This window comes from Oculina patagonica, chromosome 3, assembly GCF_052425735.1.
Source record: "Oculina patagonica isolate OP01 chromosome 3, crgOcupat, whole genome shotgun sequence".
In the NCBI taxonomy this organism is placed as follows: domain Eukaryota; kingdom Metazoa; phylum Cnidaria; class Anthozoa; order Scleractinia; family Oculinidae; genus Oculina; species Oculina patagonica.
In genome coordinates this window covers 7,139,701-7,160,329 of record NC_135760.1, presented here as the reverse complement: position 1 = coordinate 7,160,329, position 20,629 = coordinate 7,139,701, and the positions used below count along the sequence as shown (strand labels likewise).

The 20,629-nt window shown below is 39.4% G+C and overlaps 2 protein-coding genes and 1 long non-coding RNA gene across 3 annotated transcripts; 1 reads left to right on the top strand and 2 right to left on the bottom strand.

The window, feature by feature from the left end:
- The first annotated feature begins 153 nt into the window (after positions 1 to 153).
- Positions 154 to 5,375, top strand: LOC144645976 (uncharacterized). Its single transcript, XM_078505490.1, has 5 exons — positions 154 to 223; positions 2,661 to 3,086; positions 3,470 to 3,754; positions 4,436 to 4,481; positions 4,607 to 5,375. The coding sequence occupies exons 1-5, from the start codon at positions 154 to 156 to the stop codon at positions 5,373 to 5,375; spliced, it is 1,596 nt and encodes a 531-aa protein (XP_078361616.1).
- A 2,680-nt stretch (positions 5,376 to 8,055) lies between these two features.
- Positions 8,056 to 9,768, bottom strand: LOC144645237 (uncharacterized). The gene is made up of 4 exons (XR_013569235.1): positions 9,759 to 9,768; positions 9,223 to 9,290; positions 8,793 to 8,867; positions 8,056 to 8,632 (listed from the first exon to the last, which is right to left on the bottom strand). It is a non-coding gene; the product is annotated as an uncharacterized LOC144645237 (long non-coding RNA).
- A 1,768-nt stretch (positions 9,769 to 11,536) lies between these two features.
- LOC144645165 (isoaspartyl peptidase/L-asparaginase-like) lies at positions 11,537 to 20,031 on the bottom strand. The gene is made up of 4 exons (XM_078504647.1): positions 19,689 to 20,031; positions 17,724 to 17,871; positions 16,865 to 17,191; positions 11,537 to 14,750 (listed from the first exon to the last, which is right to left on the bottom strand). The coding sequence occupies exons 1-4, from the start codon at positions 19,830 to 19,832 to the stop codon at positions 14,377 to 14,379; spliced, it is 993 nt and encodes a 330-aa protein (XP_078360773.1). The 5' UTR covers positions 19,833 to 20,031; the 3' UTR covers positions 11,537 to 14,376.
- Positions 20,032 to 20,629: the final 598 nt, after the last annotated feature.

The following is a 20,629-nucleotide window of genomic DNA, read 5'->3' as shown; positions in this document are numbered from 1 at the left end:
GAGGTATCACTATTTATAAAAAAAGTAAGTGGCTGCAACCAGGCGCCAACGTATTCTCTTTGTGGGCCGGAAGCGACAAAACCGCAAACTACTGATCACTGTATGCAATGCGCATGCCACCACGCCGGCTGGTGAGTGTTGTAAATACAAAGCATGGCTCGTTGTTTCATCTTTGGGATTGCTGCTTGGACCATTTTGATTGCCGTGTTTCAAGCAAGTTCAGGTACTACCTAACCTTAACCAGCTTGATCTACTCTATTCAATGTCGACTGGTCATTCTAGAAAAAGAAGGCGTCTTGATTTTTTACAGAGACAAGAAAAGCAAGGCTGACACTACGTAGAAATGAAAAAACCTTAACGGGACAACGACATGATAGAGTCCAAACTGAAAGTCAAAAATGCAAACTCTGGACAGCTGTTTCGACCTGATTGGGTCTCTTCAGCAGAGTGTATGCCGCACAGAATAGAACAACCAGCGCAAAGACAGTTGTCTATAAAGTGCTCGTGGTCATGACAATCCGGATGGGCTCAAATTCAAACCCTCGCCCATTGATCATTTCTACGTAGTGTCAGCCTTGCTTTTCTTGTCTCTGTATTTTTATTTTTGGCTGATTAGAGCTTTCGCCAGCTCCTACGTACACAGCAGCATTTTCGTCCGCGGTCCCTTGCTTTCTATTGTCACTTTTTGATTTTTTAGCCTGTGTACAGCCATCCTTTATATTTTACTAGACGGTTGTAAACAGGCTGTGATTTTATTAACATTTATTTCCAACAAACGCGTTGCATTTGCCCGTTGAAAATACACTTCGCGGGTCTTTTCTCAAGTCCGTCGCGAGTAAGCACATGTACTGAGCACGTGTCGGGTTCAGATTTTATAGCCTGCGTGGCCGGCGTTAATATTATAAAAGGGGAGGGGATGGCGAGCGCGATGCGCGAGGTGCGAGAAGAGAGCGCCTTCTCCGATCGCGCTTCGCGCTCTCTTCTCGCACCGCGCACATATCGCGCTCGAACTCCCCTCCTTAGGGCTTTCCACAAGTTGCTCGAGATTTCCCAAAAAGTTGCCCGTAATTTCTCAAAAAGTTGCTCAAAAGTTGCTCCAAAAATCCAAAAAAGTTGCTTCTGATAATAAAAGTTGCTCCAAAGTTGCTCCAAAAAATCCAAAACGCTGCTTCTAATCAAGAGAATTTCTCTAAATATTTGCTAATTTCCCTTTGAGAGTAAGATTTCTAAGCAGTTTTATGCAATTTCTCAGCAAAAGAAGTATCTAAATAACATATTAAGGGGAAAATTTTTTTAAATAACAAGGATTTCTTTAACTGAGAAAGATATCAATGACGTCATGTTTGCTGACGAGATTTGTAATGTTTTAATGCAAAATGAGCCAAAAGTTGAAATGTCTTCAGAAGTTCCCCGAAAGTCTTCGGCAAACTTCGTAAATCTTCGGAAACGTTCGTATTGCCTTTGAACAACACTCGGATAATCTTCGGAGATCTTCGGTCTACAAATTGCTCAAAATGCAACAAGTTGCTCGAGAGGAAAAAAGTTGCTCGAAGGTGAAAAAGTTGCTCGAACCATGAAAAGTTGCCAAAAAGTTGCCGAGCAACTTGTGGAAAGCCCTACCCCTCCTCCCTCCCCTTTAAACGCAGGCTAGACTAGGCTAGGCTCACATGTTAGGGACCATTCATTTAGATTTATGCCAGGGGGTGGGCTGTCAAGATTTATTATACCGCTAATTTAAGAAAGGTTGTTCGGGGAAAAGCACAAAAGTGCACGTGACAAGGCCGAAATGAAGTCTGGGTATTCATTTGAACTTTGCATATTGGTCCAGAGGAAATGAACAAGTTTGTATTTTTGCAGAGGAAGATTTTGTCTTTCCTCTCAGGAGGCCTTTTTCTGTAGCTCTACTTTTCCTAACGCGCGCCCTATATAGAGGTTGAACCCAGGCGCGCAAAGAGAGAGTCCAGGATAACTTGCATGCGCATGCGCTAGTTTTTCCCCCAAAATTGGGGGAAAAACCACATTTGGCAGCACTTTTGAAAACGCGCGCGCACAGATGACGAGTTCAACTACGCCACCGTGTACTAAAGCAGGGTCAACAGAATAACTTTAAAAAAGCCAAGCTTTCCAGTTAATGTCTACTAAAAGCTATCGGCCAAAACACAACTCGCTATTCGTTTACTATTCCCAGTATTTTGTAGCTGTTTATTGTATTGGTTTTGGATGCAATTTAGCAAAGAATTTTTCTTGTATTTATTCGCGCGCTTGGTGGCGTAGTGGAATTCGTCATTTGAGCGAACATTGTTAACCTAGCGCGCGCGTCCTAAGCAAGTGATGCCACACTCCTCGCTTGTGATTGGTTCGTTCTGAGCATACGCATGCAAGTTATCCTGGACTCTCTTTTTGCGCGCCTGGGTTCAACACCTATATAGGGCGCGCGGAAGAGAGAGTTCAGGGACTGGACTAAATTTAACCAAGCGAAAATTTATACCGTAGTTACCGTTCATTATGAAAGTGAATGCTGGCGAAGGTGATAAAATAGTGGGAACTGAATTGAGGCAGGATGGGAACGTGCATGGACTGTATGACACTAAATTGGGGATGTCTGGTTTTACTTAATGTAAAATTCTATGGTCTCATTTTTTTATTTTGGTTTATTCAAGTTGAAAGTATTGATCCTGGAACAATACGGGAGTTTGTGAATGACCTCCAAGACCTATATTTAAGAGCCAAACACGCACTAGACAGTCCAGACGTATCAGCCGAACGACTAACCAGCATATGGAGAAATCTGGACGCTGCAGTGCTTTCTTCAAAGAGGATCCAGTGGCACCTACTAACAACAAAACCGTGCTCGGAAGACATACTTGCCGCTATTTTAAATAACTTTTCCACCCTAGAAAGACTGATAGGAGCGTTAATTGATCGGTATAGCTGTCTGGTTCCTTTTCTGGTCGACGAACTACGATACCGCGCTCCTCTGACAGCGACAGGAGCCGTTGGGAGACCATCGTACATTATCAACCGAGAGCAACTGGAGATTATGCGGCGTTACGGTATATCTTGGACTGATATAGCAAAATCTCTAGGTAAGCCTGATTTGACAGACTAATGTTGTTTATTAAACGGAATCAATCATTGAAAGCTTCTATTTTTCGTTATAGTTCACCACTGAATTTTCTCCACTTCTCATTGGTTTAAATTGATCACGTGTTCATCCGCGGAGGGCACCATATTAACATATTAATATTTTTATATTCATATTTATTTTAAGAACATCAAATTTACGCAGGGCAACTATCAGCCAATAGTTACTCGACAGAAACTTTCTATTGATTTTGCCCAATAAGAGACTGTTGGCTTTTAGTTCGAAACTACTGTGAATAACCTAAAATGATCTAGCCCCGTTTTTTAATTCCATGTTTAAATCGCTACTTACTTTTTACATAATTGGTAACGGTTTACTTCTTAGGTGTTTCGCTTTCGACAATCTGGAGAAGGAGAGTACATTTCAATATGGAAAGAAGACGACATGCCGGTCGCAGAACAGTTGGTATGCAAGAACTCTTGGAAATCATAGCCGAAATTAAGGAGAGGGCAGCAGGTGCAGGAATTGTAATGATCGAGGGGGAATTAGCAGCGCAATCTCTAAGAGCTTCTAGAACAGATATTGCAGAAGCCTTAATTGTCCTGGATCCAATCGGCGCCCGTTTACGATGGAGAAATATAACTCCGAGGGTGACGTACAATGTACCAGGTGGGAATTATAATATTTATGAAAAATGCTAACAACTCCAATAAAAATATAAAGACAATCTAAAAAACTTTAAACCATGCATGAATAATGTTGAAAGTTCAACTACGAAGTTCGCAGAAAGGTGATCGTCTTTAAGCCCTATTGACTGTGTTAGGTTCAAAAGGTATAGTGGTAAAATGTACAGCCACCATCTTTTTTTCCGTACAAAACATGCAAAACATTTCCACAATTAGCACAAAAGAGCTAAATACAATGAGAATGCAAATGAATTTTACCTCCACGAGGCCAAGAAAACATCAGCTTGTTCTTAGAGAAATAGAGAAAACCTAGGAGACTTTTTCGTTTTATGAAAGTATTTTGAAAAAGTCTTTTAGAAAGTGTTTTAGATAAGAACGTCCGCCATTTTGGTTAGTTTGTATGGGTCTTGTCTGAGTCACATGACATTCTCGGCAAATAACGAACAACCTTTCGAGAAACACAACTGGCATGTCTTATGTTTTATGTTTTTTATGTAATGATGTAGAGCACATGCTCCTCACTCTAGCAGTCATGCGCACTAACATGATAGGTACGTAAAGCGTATGTAAAATAATGCGAAAGCAGCAAAAATTGCTGGTCTTACTAACAGTCTCCTTTCCGTATGTCTTATGTTGTTTAAGCATTTATGTTCGATTTCTGTAGGTCCAAACAGTCTGTGGCACATCGATGGAAACCATAAGATGATCAGGTAAAGATTAATTTCGGTGTAGGTAGTGTATTCACCAGTTTCTCATTATTTATTTTCATTCTACTCTTAAATATTTCCCACCGTTTTGGAAGCGACCGTTCTAATATTATTTGTTTGTTCTTTAGGTGGCGACTTGTCGTTCATGGGGGAATTGATGGATATTCGCGACTTGTTGTGTTCCTCAATTGCTCAGACAACAATAGATCAGCAACGGTGGCCAATCTTTTTATGAGCGCCACAGATGAATACTGTTGGCCGTCGAGAGTAAGAACAGATAAAGGGGGGGAAAACGTAGAAGTGGCCAGACTGATGATTCAGCGACGGGGTGAAGGTCGAGGAAGCATTTTGCAAGGAAGCTCTGTTCATAATCAGAGAATTGAAAGGTTATGGAGAGACATGCGAAAGATGGTTACGGAGTATTTTAGACGGCTATTTTATTTTCTTGAAACACAGAACTTACTAGATCCAAACAGTGACCTAGATCTATTTGCACTCCACTTTGTTTTTATGCCAAGAATCAACCGGAACTTGACTAAATTCAAGGCAGCATGGAACAACCACAAGTTGTCGACAGAGCACCAAAAAACACCCAACCAACTATACATTTTAGGCATGTTGAAACTGTTTGGTTCCTCGTATTGTTCTGTCACAGACTTTTTCGAAAACAACACTGTAAATGAAGAAGAATATGGCGTATCTGAACCAGAGATCGCTGATGCAGTGGACGTGGATGATATCACGGAGGTAGTAGTGCCTGAAAACCGTTTGCGTCTGTCGGATGATTGCTTGAGGGAACTTTGCGCAACGGTTGATCCATTAACTCAGGATGGCAATCACGGCATTTCGCTCTATCTGGAAACGAAACGAATAATTAACAGTAGCACGATCGACTAAAACTTTCATTTAAGTAGATTAAAGGTAAAATGAACAAAAACTTCGAACTTATTTGTTTTTCAAACAAACAAAAGTAAGTACATTGCTCTGATATGACGTTGACTTTTCAGTATATCATCTCCAACTTTTTAGGAAATTTAGTTTTGAAATTTTCACGAGATCGAGCGTAGTAAGTCACGTGATCGAAATATGGAAAGTATTACATAAAAAATCGTTGTATTTGCAGTTTGGTTGCACGAAAATCCTTAAAAATCTTACTTTAAAAGGTAAATAGGCATAGCTATATATGACAAATTGTCAGATTTTGAAAGCAGTGTTATTGTATTTGGACCAACTTTCGAGTAACTCTCTTTTGGATTTTTGAGCACTTTCTAAGCCACATTTTTGCATTCCAGTGAGAAGCCTTTATGGCATTTTACGAACACAATGTGGTCAGGCCTACCTGTTTTTGCGAAAAACTCTATTGACATGTGTGGTATTTCCGAACTTAAAGAATGATAACTTTAGCAGAAGTTTGTTTGAGAGTTAGTAAATAAATATTTTAAAACTCTTAACATTACGTCTTGTTTTTGATTATTACCCAAGAAAAAGGAATGCCAACCTCATGCACAAACTCAGAAATTCGAATTTGGACAAAGAAATGTATGGCCCATAAAAGGGCGGCCTGAGAGTTGGCATTCTAATTGAGTTAGCGAGAAGTATTCCATGCAAATCCTCGGTCCGCCCGGCGTACTTTACGTCTTTAGAAAAGATTGCACGACTAGTGCGCTCTCTTCCAATGAATGAATAAAGATAACAAATGATGTCAAGAGGTCACTCTTCCAACTGTCTTAGCCATAACGAGGTATTACGAGTTATCACAACGCATCAACAACACATTATAGCATTTTGTTCGCATTAATTTTACATTAGGTATCAAAATAAAGATTCTGAACAACTTTTCATGCTTTGAAAAACTCGCGTTATTCCAAGGCTATACGAACGTTTACGACTATATTTTGAACATCAAGGAAGATTAACGAAAGTTTGATGAAAATATTCGAGTAGGTTAAGAAAAAGTTAAAATGTTTTTTGGACACTTCTGTAGCAGTGAAAAAATTATAAATGTATTCTTGAAAATTCTATATTTTCGTTATCAAAGGAAGGCAACATTGTAGCTTTCTTGTAATTTTTTTAAATACATTTCTAGTATCATTTAGGGATCATTTTTGGCAAAGATACTTCTCATCACCATACCACCACCTAACCCCCAAAACCAAAAGAAAAAAAACCTTACCCCCACCCCCATCGCAAAATTATAAATGGGAACCGGAATTAATTGATTTCTCCATGGGAAACGGAATACAGATATCGAAAATAGGTAAAGAATTTCGGAGGTCCGAATTAGAAAAAGGCTTTCATAAAAACCTGACCCCGGTTTTAATTACCGACCCTGGTATAAGTCAGACCCCGTTTATTAATTATCGATATCGGAATTAATTCAGACCCGAGAAAAGAGGAATTATCGAGGTCGGGACTATTTCCGACCACGATAATTCATTTCCGACCTCGACAATTGAATTATCGATATCGGTTATATCCCGATTTAATTTTGAACGGTTTTTTACGCGATATGTTTTCCCAACTTTATTTTATTTCCGCTAAGGATAAATTTAGGATGAAAAGCGTCTGCGCAAATGTTTCAACTTCCTTTTCATATTGCTAACTAAACTGAATGACTGATTTCACCCCTAAGAATTATAAAAACTGTAGAACTTGACAATTCATTTAGACGATTAAAACCGTGATGGTTGCATGAAGTGAAGTGAAGAAATCAGTAGGAAGTAATTCATTACAAGGATTTCCGGCTTTGTCGCTTTCTCTATGTTTCTTTCACCAACTAGTGAAAAAGCTACTTTTTACTGGTACTTACTTAGTTATTTTAAAGCCAATGCCCTTGAGCCGGGCGTGTTAATAGAGATCTTCCAAAGTAGCACTTTATCGACGAACTCGATTTTATAAAGTTTTGTTCAAAAAAACTTATTTCCCATTTTGCTAAAGCGGGGTCAAAATACTGCCAAACAGTTGCCCCGTTCCCGGATTCTGACGGTGCTTATCAGCCCTCAGTTAACCAGCTGTGGCAAACAACTTTTCTTGGATGCTTCGCAAGCGTATTGTGCCTGTGCCTGTAGGTGAAAACTTCGCGATTTTCTACAGCGCAAATGAAGCAATTATGCAATTTAAGCCCGGGGGGGTACTCCCTATAATGGCCTATACGGGGAGGCTCCGCCCGAAAGGGGTACCTTTTTCAGGCTTCAGGTATATAAAAGGGTAGGGATTTCACGAGTTTAAGTATATGAAAGGGTATGGAAATCTGTCATATGGCTATTTAAAAGGGCCTTTAATTAAAATATTTCGAACAGACGCAATTTATGGCTGTATTATTTTAATTTATTAAGCGCTACATAAAATTGACAAGAAAACGTCCTATTTTAAGTCCAGCCATGTCTTTTAGGTATATGAAAGGGGTACCTTTTTTCAGTTAAAGGTATACGAAAGGGGTACAATTTCTGTCAAAAATGGTATATAAAAGGGTAAGGGGTTAGAACTTGGGGCGGAGCCTCCCCGTATAAAACTTTTCTGAGTACCCCCCCCCCCCCGGAAATTTAAGACATTTAAATCTATAGTACCACTGGACAAATTTACCATTTTAATCTTCTTTATTTTTAAACCCTTACTCAGCCATTACAGTTACAAAGGCCTGTTGTGAAAACACATTTCTAAAAGCGGTAGATGCGTTCGTCACACCTTTTCAAAAAGCTTCCTCTATCGAGGTTACAATTAATTTTAACTTTAGCAAATTTTACGTTCTAATTCATCTAGGATTTTCTTTTGTTGTCTTTCTATCTGGATTACTTTCGGCCTTTTTATTTTCTCATTTGATGAACTTGCGGATCTGACAATGGCCAACATATCGGGCGCACTCGTCATCCCCAAAAGTACTTGCGTAAGCTATCGCTGCGGCCTGGGCTTGTTGGCGGTATAAACCGACCCCATAGACAAATCGAGGACAGCTTATCCCACTAGGAACATTGCGAGTCTTGCAGCGAGCGTAATAGGAATTTTTCGCTAGTTTCACGCCGAGCGCAGCTGCAATTCGCACAAACCAGGAAATTGGGTGCGCCTCGGACTCTTCAGGAACAGTGACCAACAGAAGTAGGAAGATAAAGGCAGCAACTGGAATGACTTTCATCGTGCTGAGAAATCTCGCGAGTGTCCTGTTGAAAAAGTTAAAAACAGTTTTTATTTATGAAGATTTAATACTTTCACTTGATTAGTTTGCAAAGTAAAAAATTAATCCTAGAAACTTGCTTTCAAGCAGGGTAAGGACTTGTTAACCAAGAAATCTTCGAATTAGTCTCTGAATTAACAACTCACCACAAATAAGATGGTCCGAGAACGTTCCAATATATTCACACCAAAGAACAAATAGATACAATGCTTGCCACTGAACTAAAAGGAGATAGTGAGAACATCTTTGTCAGTGAAAACGGCCGAGTTAAAAACTTAATTTACAAGGGCTCTCGTGACCGTGAATAAAAGTCGTCTCCCTAACTTTTGGAAATAAAAATTAAATCTAATTCAATCCTTCGAGGAAAAATTAGTTTTCGCCGCAACATAAAAGACAAAATTTTGTGACATTCCTATAAATACGGAGCCCGCCGTTAATTTGCTAGTCAAGTTTTCTTCACTCGCGATCGCCGCTCAACGTAGCAGCACACGGTTTCTCAATTTAGAAATGTGTACTAGGTAAAATCCTTCTTTTCAATCAGTTCGGTTCACGAAGCAGCATTGTGAGTTTGCTTACCGTGTCAACAACTGTCGATACAATGGCTCTGGTCTGCTGTACCTGTCTTAAACACACTCTGATGTAGTCTAAACAAAGAAGTAAAATACAAGAAAACGAGTTGGATAACGTGTTTTTGACTTAATAAACACTTCCTTGTTTCGGCTCAGTATGTGGCCGGCAAGGAAAAATTGCCTCAAGCGGGTCACTATTTTAAAAATAACTCACACTCGTGCTACAAAAAAAAAATGGGACAAAGCACTAAATCAGTACTGGGTTTTTTTCTCCTGCGGCGGAAAATCGATCTAAAACTGATAGATTTGAAAGCAACTTTTGAAGAGTGAAATTTGTTAACAAAGGTTCCCACTAGTCTGATCTGAAGGTCATGAAGCCAGATGCAAATTTATACGCACAGTCGCCGGTAGAATTTTAATACGCCAGTAGACTCCTAGTACACAAATAGTTCGAAAGAGATTTGACGGAAACTATAAATCACTTTTCCACAATTTATATCCATTTTGAAATCAGACCTAGATAGAACTGTACACCAAGTCTACCTTTCATCCGTTTTAAACACATAAATCTGGTAGTTAACTAAGACTACACGCGCCACAACTTCTCGTGTAAAGCCGTAGACAAAACAAAATGTAAACTTCATTCGCTCACTCTCCAATTTCTGTGTCTGAATACATGACAATAATTGAAACTATCACTTTCTAACATTAAACGCAAAATGTCTGGCCTTACACTTTTGTCTCAACTCGTTTCAGTGAATCAGTGGTTTTCCAAAACATCGCAGAGACGTTCACTGCATATCATGGCATATACATATTAAAAACAATTATCTAGATCTGAAAGCGTTCAATCAAGATTTGTTTGAATTCGCCGCGAATAAGAATTGAGTTTTAATCCTTCGTTGAATGAAATGAATGAAGTGATGATCCTCGCACTGTGTAAGCAATTTAAGCAATTGCATTTGAAAAAAAATTCAACGCTACAACGGGTAGTCTTAATTATTTTAGGCTAAAAAATGTATGCAATTGCTTATAGAATTGCTTACACTTTAATTGGCGAGGATCACTTCATTCATCTCATCCGCAGTTCACATATGTCTTTCATCTTTCATATATTTACTATATCACTTTAGTTACAGTATACAATCCCGATTTCTCGCACTTCAGGGTAACCGGGAGGCGAACTGAATCGTTTCCCTTTGATGTGCTTCACTGGGTTGAACAATGCAATTTTACCATCCGATATCTCTAACTCCCGATTTCTCGGCCGATTTTCGTTTCTCTAAAGGTTCAAAAAATCGGGATTCCAGTGCATTTTTGTAAAACATACTGAGATTAAAAGGGTAAAAATGCAAAAACTTGTTGAAGTTTTTTACATTCTAAGAGTTATTGATGGGTCGCGTTTTACCCCACATGGACTGTCGAGTCTACAACATATACAAAACACAAGTCAGAGAAGTTGGTCGCCCATGCGCGAAAACCTGATAAAGCCAACAGTACGATTACAATACAGTAAAAACCCGCGTATAAGAGCAAGTGGATTAAGAACACCCAGGCCTGATTTTAGGAAATAAAGTACCATTTATATAAGAACACATTCAGCCTGAAAAATGAAAGTTGTTCTTATATGGAAAAATATCAAAGATCAACACTACTTTTCATTGCACACATAATAGTTCCACCCCAATTACAGTACAGTATTGCCTTGATTTATCAATTTTATTAAAATTAAAATACAATTGTGTGCATATATATTGATTTCATCTGTTGGTAGCCTAGTATGTTCCTTATTTTAAGAAACTTTTTTTAAGAACACTTAAGAACACTTACAGGCTGATTTTGCAGATTATAGCCCTTTATATAAGAACCAAATCAGCCTGAACCGCCAAAATAGATGTTCTTATACGCGGGTTTTTACTGTACTTCACTTAACGTACTAATAATACAAGGATACGAATAGATTCTTTTTCCTACCAAGTACTCCATTTCGTTGAAATACCTCAAGGAATATTTCTTTTGGTTGTTTTTTATTCAACATTATTTTTAATCAATCATATATTTTTAATCAACAGATTTGATATTAACGAAGCGTACAATTCAGATAATTTTCTCGCGGTTGAGTAAATGGTTGCCAAAACTGTAACAGGATCTAGTATACATGTATATAACAACACCTACGAAATATAAAAAGTCAAACATAAAAATTTTTAGTCATATTTATTAGACGATTTTTCAGGTAATAATACTCACACCATCTTTACCTGATACATTATATTTTGTTTAATTACAATATCATTAAGCACTAAATGAAAAAAGGGGGTAGGGCTGGTTTAGGCTTTTATAGATTGTGCTAGCATAATTTTTGGCATAATTGGAGCTAAAAAGCATAATTTGTGAAACGAGCACTGCCACGGCATAATTAGCAATTTTTAGCACTTTTTGGAGCATAAATTCATAAAATGTAGTAAATATGGTGTACTTTCTACAGAAATAAATGAAATTTAGGTAGTTTGTTCTTGCAATGCGTGTTTTAGCTATACAATTGTGATTGTTAAGTCGTTGGAGGCATTTTACAAACGGTTTAGAGATGCGAGCAGCTAATTTGGACAGCTGACGGCCGTGATAAACTGCCATAAACACAAATAAATTTACAACAACAGTTTATTTAAAAAACATCATAATTTGGTGTCGTTATTGCGCACCTCTATGTATAGAATCTACGTCATTTTGTGAGCATAATTTCGGAAATCAGAAGCATAATTTGGGAGTTCTGGCATAATTTTTGCATAATTTGGCAAAATTTTGAGCACTGCTAGTAGCATAATATGCCACTTTTAGGAGCACAATCTATAAAAGCCTAGGCTGGTTACAATGAAGTAAATGGGATCAGTCAAAGTTTTCTAACTATTGCCAGTATACAATTTTTGTATTTAGTAAACGAGTAAATACTGTGGTTCAGTAAAGAAAGAGGTAAAGAAAAAACAACCAATAAAGTTAATAAAACTGTAATTGTGAATAAATTACAACTATAATAATAAATACGTCTCGAAGCAAAGGTGTCCCGTAGGTAAAACATAAATATGTTAAATAAATTGGATAGAAGAATACGAAGTTTACAAAATGAAGGTTAAACCTTTGAATTAGTTATAAATACGTTGTACGTTACAAGAAGGAAGTGTTCTTTAATGTATTCTGGCTGGTCTATAGAATTTTTAATAGCAGCAAATCTGAAGTCGTAAGTCTACTAACTATGGTTCAACATATATTCTATATTTTTTGAAACTTTAAGCCCCATTTACACGCGCTAAAAATCGGCACGGCACTGCAAATTTTTGGCACGGTTACCAAAACATTTCGGCACGGCACTACCCATTTACACGAACAAAACAGGAACGTTTTCTCCTGCTAGGCACGGTACCAATTTTTATATCGACACTCCTACTATCCATCGATTTTCTTCCCGAGAAATGGTAGAAAAATGTTTTGCTGTTAAAGTTCATCGTATTTTCAGTGCAAAACGAGAATTTTATCGGAAAGGAACGAGTTGTCGACCAATCAACATATTCAAGAGTGTTCAGGGGCAAAACAAATCGACATCTGAAAGGATTTGACGAAATCAGAAGAATAAGATTGAAAAATAAATGGCTCTTTGCAGTGATGGTGGAAGTGGCTTTCACACAGCGATTTTTTAGAGCGGGAGCTTTCTCTTATTTTCTTCCTCGGTGGCATTCTCATCCCCCAGAACTTCTCTTTTTGTACTCTTTTCGCCAACCACGTGACTAAAATAAACAGTCTCTTGGGGCGAAAAATGCCGCAGTGGCCGCCATTTTCGTGGAAACAACGCATGCGTCACACTTGTTTTCGGCACGGTGCTTAACCACGGTGCCTCGATTTACCCGTGCCGAGACTACCTCCAGGATGTAGTCTCGGCACCCCCAAAAATTTGGGCACTGGTGCCACGTTCTTTTTGGGACCGGTATGTTTACACGTCGATAATTGGGAGTGCCGTGCCCAAAATTGTCGGCACGGTGCCAAGAATTTGCCGTGCCGTGCCGACTTTTTTTGCGCGTGTAAATGGGGTTTAAGAACAGTTGATCATTTTAAATACATGCATACACCTTATTCAACTGTCTGACAGATAATACAGTATATACAGATGTTTTACAAATATTGTACTACTTTTCTAAACCTTGTGGGAGCGAGGAAAACTGTGCAAAATGTGACTGACTAGCATGATTGCAAGCATTATCAGTAAAACCATTGAATACACAGGCCAGGGATTCATTATATTTATACTACATTTTTTTCTTTTTACTTTAAAACTGTTTAGCTCCATAATGGAATACTACAGGTGTTATATGAAGATGAACTGTTCAACAATGACACGAGCATGAGACAAAGAAAAAACTAATTCCCCGACGTGTTTGGATCATCGAACCCATGGCCTCCCAGATACCGGTTGGGCGCTCTAACCAACTGAGCTACGAGAAACTCGTGGTGAGCTGGGCCATTTACTAGGTTGATACGTGACACGCGTCCTGCATACTGCTAGGATCCCTTTTCACATAATGTGGCCAAATGATGCAATCGTGGAATGATAGACATAAGCACATCCTTGTAACTTGCAAATGATGTATCTCTAGTATAACTTCTCCTTACGACATCAATACATTGTCAAGTAGATAGGTGATGAGAATATGGAAAAATCATCAACAAGGGGACATCAGGGCTATTTATACAAGAAAAATAAGACGTGGCTTAAAAAAGACAGGGTAAAAATAGGGCGCAAACTGGGCATATAAATGATACAAATACTTGCTTCAGGACTAAAACAAAGCACGTCTAAAACAGGACACAGCTTATTTTTGACCAAGGTTTAGAGCTGGTCTTCTGTCATGTTCTGTTTTGATCTATAAGATGCATCTTAATTCAGACTTGAAATTGCTCTCATAGATGGCTTATTGACTTGTTTGTGTCTTAACAAAGATGCAAACTAGCTGTATAAATGGTACAAAATCTGGCTTCACGACTAAAACAAGACATGTGAAAAATAGTTCTAATTCAAGTGTACTTTTAGCCACATCTTATTTTTCTCGTAAAAATAGTCCTACTTTCTCATTGTGTAACAAATTCTTAGAAATGATTAAAAAGAAATAAATTTCTATTTTTTGACTTGTCTTATGTCCACAATTTCCTCATTTGGCTCAATTCCAAACTTAAGAACACCTTCTTTAATGGTTGCCCATGGCATACGTTTAGTGGTAAAACCCTTCCCCACCTGACCATGTCTATCAACTGCTATCGCTCCCCCCTGACCCCCCACCCTCTGAAACATTCTTTGAAGTGCTTTATCACAAGCATGGCTAGGGGGGAGACCCCCTTCAATATTGTACACCACTTCTCTAGCCAGCATTATTTTCATGATTGATTCTCCATGTCCTGTTGTTGATACCGCTCCCTCCTTGTTCGCATAACCTCCACAGCCGATCAGTGGACTGTCACCAACACGCCCAGCCATCTTCAGTGAAATTCCACCTGAAGTTGACAGAGTGTGGTCAATAGTATTTAATTTTTGTAACCCCTCAGCATCGCATTGTAGAGAGGCACCCAGTCTATTTAGTGTCTTGCCCAAGGAGACAACACAATGACCCCCCGGGAGGTACTCTGTACATTTTTGGGAGGGGGTGTGCCGCTGGGACTCTGAAACCCTTACCCTATACTAGACCATAGTCAGCTGATTTTTGCGACCCTACACTAGACTAGACATCGAAAAATCCATATCTTATACCAGACTCGTTTCTTTTTAGAACTATATGACTATTTATGTTTTCAATGAAAAACCACCTGTCAACAACGTTGCCGCTGTGATTTTATTTACGTTTAGGAAAGCCTCTTTCTCTTCTGAGTTTCCATTCCTATTCTGGACTTAAACTCTGCATACCAATGATCAGTTTCCTTGCAAATGATACCCTTTTCTAGACCAAAACTCTGTGATTTCTATATCCTATCCTAAAATGAACTGCTAGGAAACCATACCCTTATAGCTCATATATAGGAGTCTCCACCCACCCGGGACAATGACCCTGAATAGGTTTTGAACCCATGCCAATAATCTGGAGTCCAGTACACTAACCATAAGGCCACCCTGCATCCCACAAATTTAGGTGATTGAAGTGGTCTTATGCTTCCTATGTAATGGATGCCATAGAGACGTTTTTGTTATGCCATTTTTGTTATATTGATTTTTGGTTCTCACACAAGCGCTTGCTTCTCAAAGTGTCTTTCTTCCAAGTGTAAAAACCAGTACTGTCACTTGTTATGGTAACATGAAAAATTCAGGGGTGCATGTTATGTATTGACATCGAACACTGGGCCGACTTCAAGGCATTTAATAAAACAGAAAAATGAGTTAACTGCTGGTATTTGTGACCCACCCAGATTCAAGCACATAAGGTGACAAAAGATTTGAAAAAACCATGCTTTGAGATTATAATGCATTTCTTTGTTAATATCATCACCTTGGTAATGAAATTTTTAAAATTGTTGCAATGCAGTCACCTAGATGGTTCAGTTTGCCATTGTCCTTTTCAGTCTCTCCATGTTGACAGTATATAGCTTTTGTTACCCTTATAGCTTTTTTAGTCCCTCCTGCCCTTAAAGTGATAGATCATTATGGTCAGTCTAGTTTCCACACTTCTGCATTGTGACAATAAAAACTTGCTGTCTCCAAACTTATCATGGTCTGTGATTAAATACTCAGCATGCAAAGAAGTTAGTGTCAGCTAGCCTGGGGTTAGTGGCACACAGCGGTCAAACGTCACCTCCGGTCTTCACAACTAGAACTTTTCTACGATTTTTACTCGAAAGTGGGCAAACTTTTGTAAGAAATTGTTAAAGAAATAGTACGGTGAAAGAACATTTCAAGCTGGGACACTCAGTGGAGATGAATTATCAAATTTTCAATCCATAAGCGACATATAGACCTTAACTTTCCAGGGACGGCGTTAACTTTTGGCTTTAAAGCGAAAGTTTGCGGAAAATTTAAGACTTTGTATGGAAAATTTTGGCGGGAATTACACAGGAACTGTGCGCGCGTGCTGCGTTTGACCACTGTGGAGGTTAGTGGATAGTTTGTGGTTGGGCTAGTGGACTTCATCCTTCACTTGCGTGACGGGCAAATGAAGCACCATAAGCATCGTGCTCATGAGAATTTTTTGGGACTAGTAATGAATACGGTAAATATAATTTTGGGCTGGTTCATCCTGGCTACAACTTGCCTGAAGGAAAAGCTGGAAAATTCAATTTCTTTGCACCCTGAATACTGGTAAAAGGTAAAGTCTGTGTCGGAGCCAAGTGGCCCATACAGCCGGAGCTTATCCTGGTTTCCGTAGCATTAAGCGACTAGAAGTATTGCTACTCCCCCTGGATGGGATGCTAGTCCATGACAGGGTTACCCCCCGGCAGTAAATGGGTGGAGAGAGGCACTGTGAGAGTAAAGTGTCTTGCCCAAGAACACAACCCAGCTGCGCCCCAGCCAGGCCTCGAACCCAGGCCGTTCGACTTGGAGTCGAGCGCGCTAACCATTAGCCCACCGCGCCTCCCCTAAATATTGTGTCAGACAATTAGTTTCTAATTGTAATCAAGCTAACCTGTGGAGGTCGCACAAGCCAGTCGACCAAAAGAATCCATTGCCACCACACCAACAGTGTCATGTCCAGGATTGGCCAGGGCTGTACGCTGTCTCCCTTCAGTATTATAACCACTCAAAACAGCTTCATTAAAATTCTTGTTGCCTTCTAGCTGAAGTCTTGATTCATCACTGATAAGTTCAAGGGGATCACTTAAAATTGGAAAACCTATTTTCTTGGCGTACTTTAAAGCACCACTTCCAATAAAGAAAGAGTGGGAAGTGTCTTGCATTACGTGACGTGCTAAAGACACAGGATTTGCTATCCCTGTTACTGCTGCTACCGCACCTGAATACAGTAAAAAAAATGTAAGAAAAACTACCCAAAATTTTTATAACTACAGTCTGTATATAACAATTAACTTGGGGATGGTTAATTTCAGCTCCATTACATTATTCCTCGATATTTTTATACACTTTTCCCATTACTTTTATAATGGTTTATTCATTTAGCAGTTGTTTGAATTTTTTCTTAGCATGGAGTTTGATTCAGTCTTTCACATTTTCATAAAATTCTTTGAGCTCGTAACATTTGACATTAGGTTCTTACACAAAACACGGCAATTCCCACTACATTTTAGACCCTTTCTAAAATTGTTGGGAAAGTGAAAAACTGGGGTTGGTGATTGATTCTAACTATGAAATACATCAGATCCCTGCTTTCATATAAATTATGTATATGAAAGGTTAAAAGTGAAAAAAAAATGTTAAAAAGTGCCTTATGCCATTGGTTTGAATGTACACATAAAGATGCTGTTGCATTATTATACTCAGCTGCTTTACTTTTGCTTTAAGGGTAAAATGCAGAATACTGTTTGAACCTGATTCTAAAGTGTCCCCATCCATGATCATTGCATCAACTTCAACTGTCAACTCCTCCGTAAGAACTGAACCGTGACCTGCATCAAATGTTGGGTCATCCTCCAGAATAAGGACAGCCACCTCAACTGCATCAATGGCACTTCCACCCTGATGTTAATTACATAATGATTTGTATACACAGGATCAAGATCCGTTACTTCTTTTGGGAGAGGGGGTGGGGGAGAAGATTTGCAACATGTGTCAGACAGGTTTACTATGTGGCAGCTTATGAACTTAGACAACCCCTTCTCAAACCTGAACATGGTCTGGTATAGGGTTAGGGTTTCAGAGTCCCAGGAGCACACCCCCACCCACAAATATACAGAGTACCCCTCCTGGGACCCCATCCCAGATTGGAAATGAATTTTGTGTCCATGTAAGATGTCTAGATTATTAATTTTGTGGCACACTTAGTCTCCTTTGGGAGGCGTTGTGGCCTAATGGTTAGTACGTCGGATTCTTGATCGAACGGTCCGGGTTTGAGACCTGGCCGGGGCACTGCGTTGTGTTCTTAGGCAAGACACTTAACTCTCACAGTGCCTCTCTCCACCCAGGTGTATAAATGGGTTCCGGCGAATTTACTGCTGGGAGGTTAACCCTGCGATGGACTAGCATCCCATCCAGGGTGGAGTAGAAATACTCCTAACTGCTTAATGCTACAGAAACCAGGATGAGCTCCGGCCTAGCCTGATGAGCCATTAGGCTCATATGCAGACTTAATCTTTACCTAGTCTCCTTTGCAGCCAGTATCTGAGTTGCCACATAACACTTCTCCCTTCTGGCAGTAGCTGCAAGGTGAATCACATCCTTTTCTGGGGGTTTAGCTAATCCATGTGTTGTGTGACAACCTAAATTAAATGACAGCTGCAAAGGTGACCATGGCTGATCTCATCCAGTGGCCGCAGTCGCACAACCTCTAGTCCTACAGCTTATATAAAAGTATGGGAATAAACTACTATTCCCCACCCAGGACACAGGATATATAATTTTATTGCTTGAAGTTGTGCCACAGGCAGACAATCTTTGTGTTTGAGGCTGGTCTGCGTAATTTGATCTCATATGATCACTGTAATTTAAGTGAACTTTATTTATCTGGATTATTTCTCGCGATCAGTTGACTCAAGCCAAGGTTAATCGTTACAAATTACAGTGAATATATGAGATCAGATAGCGCGTACCGTGACACTTACGTCATGCAGTCTCAAACACAGAGGAGTGTCTGTCTGTACCAAACATAATAGCCCACAGGCAGCCCAAGCTCACGTTTGGAGCGGTCGGTAGGTATAAATTGGTGTTGCGTAACACTAGACCGTTGAGAATATTATAAGGCTTTGTATGGGATTTGGGTCGATTTTGCCGATTTTTCTCTTCCCTATTCCTTCCTTCCTAAGACTCCATCTTAGCAAGGAAGGTACAGGGAAGAGAAAAATCGACTAAAACACCACATCTAGACGCAAAACAGGCAAGAGGACACAGCAAATGGCAAAAGTAAGTTTATTTTTTGTATATTTACAGTATTTTAGGGAGCATAAATACGGCAAAATCGACCCAAATCCCATACAAAACCTTATAATATTCTCAACGGTCTAGTGTTTTGCAACACCAATTTATACCTACCGACCGCTCCAAACGTGAGCTTGGGCTGCCTGTGCTAAATAGCCTAGTAACTTCATGCAAATACCTGAGGAGGATAATTGGCTTTGGCACATCTAGATATAGCGTGCTCCAAATGTATGCATGTCTATAAGCCTTTGAAACTTATAAAATTAATACCGCCGGAAAAAAATACGAAAAAGATCTGAAGAAAAGCAATGTATATACAATCCCTTAAGAATCTTGGAAAAGCACTGCAGACGTTCTAGAATTTGGCAGTCATTTAAACAATCGAGAGAAAATATTGCGTGACAAGAAAAAAGAGCGCTTACCTTTAACAAGGACTCGTAACCTTTCTCAGCAGCTTTCTTGACTCCATTTACCGATGGCTCCTTTAAGACATCAGGAATGGCCCAAGCGCCTCCGTGTACTATTATACACGGTTGAAAATTCGTTTGTGTCTTTCTCTCCTCCATTACTCTATTTAAGTTTATAACTCATGAAATGTTCGCGCGCAGATGACTCTAATTATGCTTGTTGCATTAAGAAAATGTACTGTAGCATTGAAAAGACTTCCGATTAGCCTGGCACGTGGTCCACTAGACCTCAAATGGAAAAGAAACTCCTTTAAGAAGCATTTTAAACGGAGTTCTGAACACCCGAACAAATTCTGCAAGAAATCAGCCAGGCGTTACATACACGTTTCATTCCCAGGCTCCCTCTTACAAGTATTGTACTGATGAAGTATGAAACATTATAACCCACCCAGGGGGGACCCAGGGACCCACCTATTAATTTTTGAGCGCGCTCATTGGACAAAACGCATCACGTGGTACAAAATCGGACGACGGGTATCAGCAAATATACCCCGTCCGATTTGATATCCGTCGCCCGATTTTGTATGCAAGCACAAAACAAACAATTGAAGTCACTTAATTCAATTCTAGCTTTAAATGAGATCAGAGTAAAAAAATCACGTAAACCAATCAACTTACATTTGTTTCAATTATCACAGTTACGCCAGGTTTATTACGTAGGTTTTTTCCTATAAGTTTACTGGCGGTAAAGCGCGTTGTAGAAATTAATCGCAGGGTTATAAAATAAATAAACCCCTTTCTGGCTTGCTGGTATATTGGAGGATAATGCCCTTGGTTGAAAGATTGTCCTCAAAATTTCATAGTTGCCCTCGAAGCTTCGCTTCTCGGCCAACTGTTCATTTTTCGACAATCTTTTAGCCTCGGGCATTATCCTCCAATATACCAGCCGCCTGAAG

What these genes read in the sequence shown, in the direction of transcription:
- LOC144645165 (XM_078504647.1), bottom strand. Translation starts at nt 19,832, where the DNA reads ATGGAGGAGAGAAAGACACAAACGAATTTTCAACCGTGTATAATAGTA. An exon ending in TGGGGACACTTTAGAATCAG is followed by an intron (nt 17,192 to 17,723) that starts GTTCAAACAGTA and finishes TACTGTATTCAG; the next exon opens with GTGCGGTAGCAGCAGTAACA. An exon ending in GGCTTGTGCGACCTCCACAG is followed by an intron (nt 14,751 to 16,864) that starts GTTAGCTTGATT and finishes TGTCAACTTCAG; the next exon opens with GTGGAATTTCACTGAAGATG.
- LOC144645976 (XM_078505490.1), top strand. Translation starts at nt 154, where the DNA reads ATGGCTCGTTGTTTCATCTTTGGGATTGCTGCTTGGACCATTTTGATT. An exon ending in GGTGACGTACAATGTACCAG is followed by an intron (nt 3,755 to 4,435) that starts GTGGGAATTATA and finishes CGATTTCTGTAG; the next exon opens with GTCCAAACAGTCTGTGGCAC. An exon ending in GGAAACCATAAGATGATCAG is followed by an intron (nt 4,482 to 4,606) that starts GTAAAGATTAAT and finishes TTTGTTCTTTAG; the next exon opens with GTGGCGACTTGTCGTTCATG.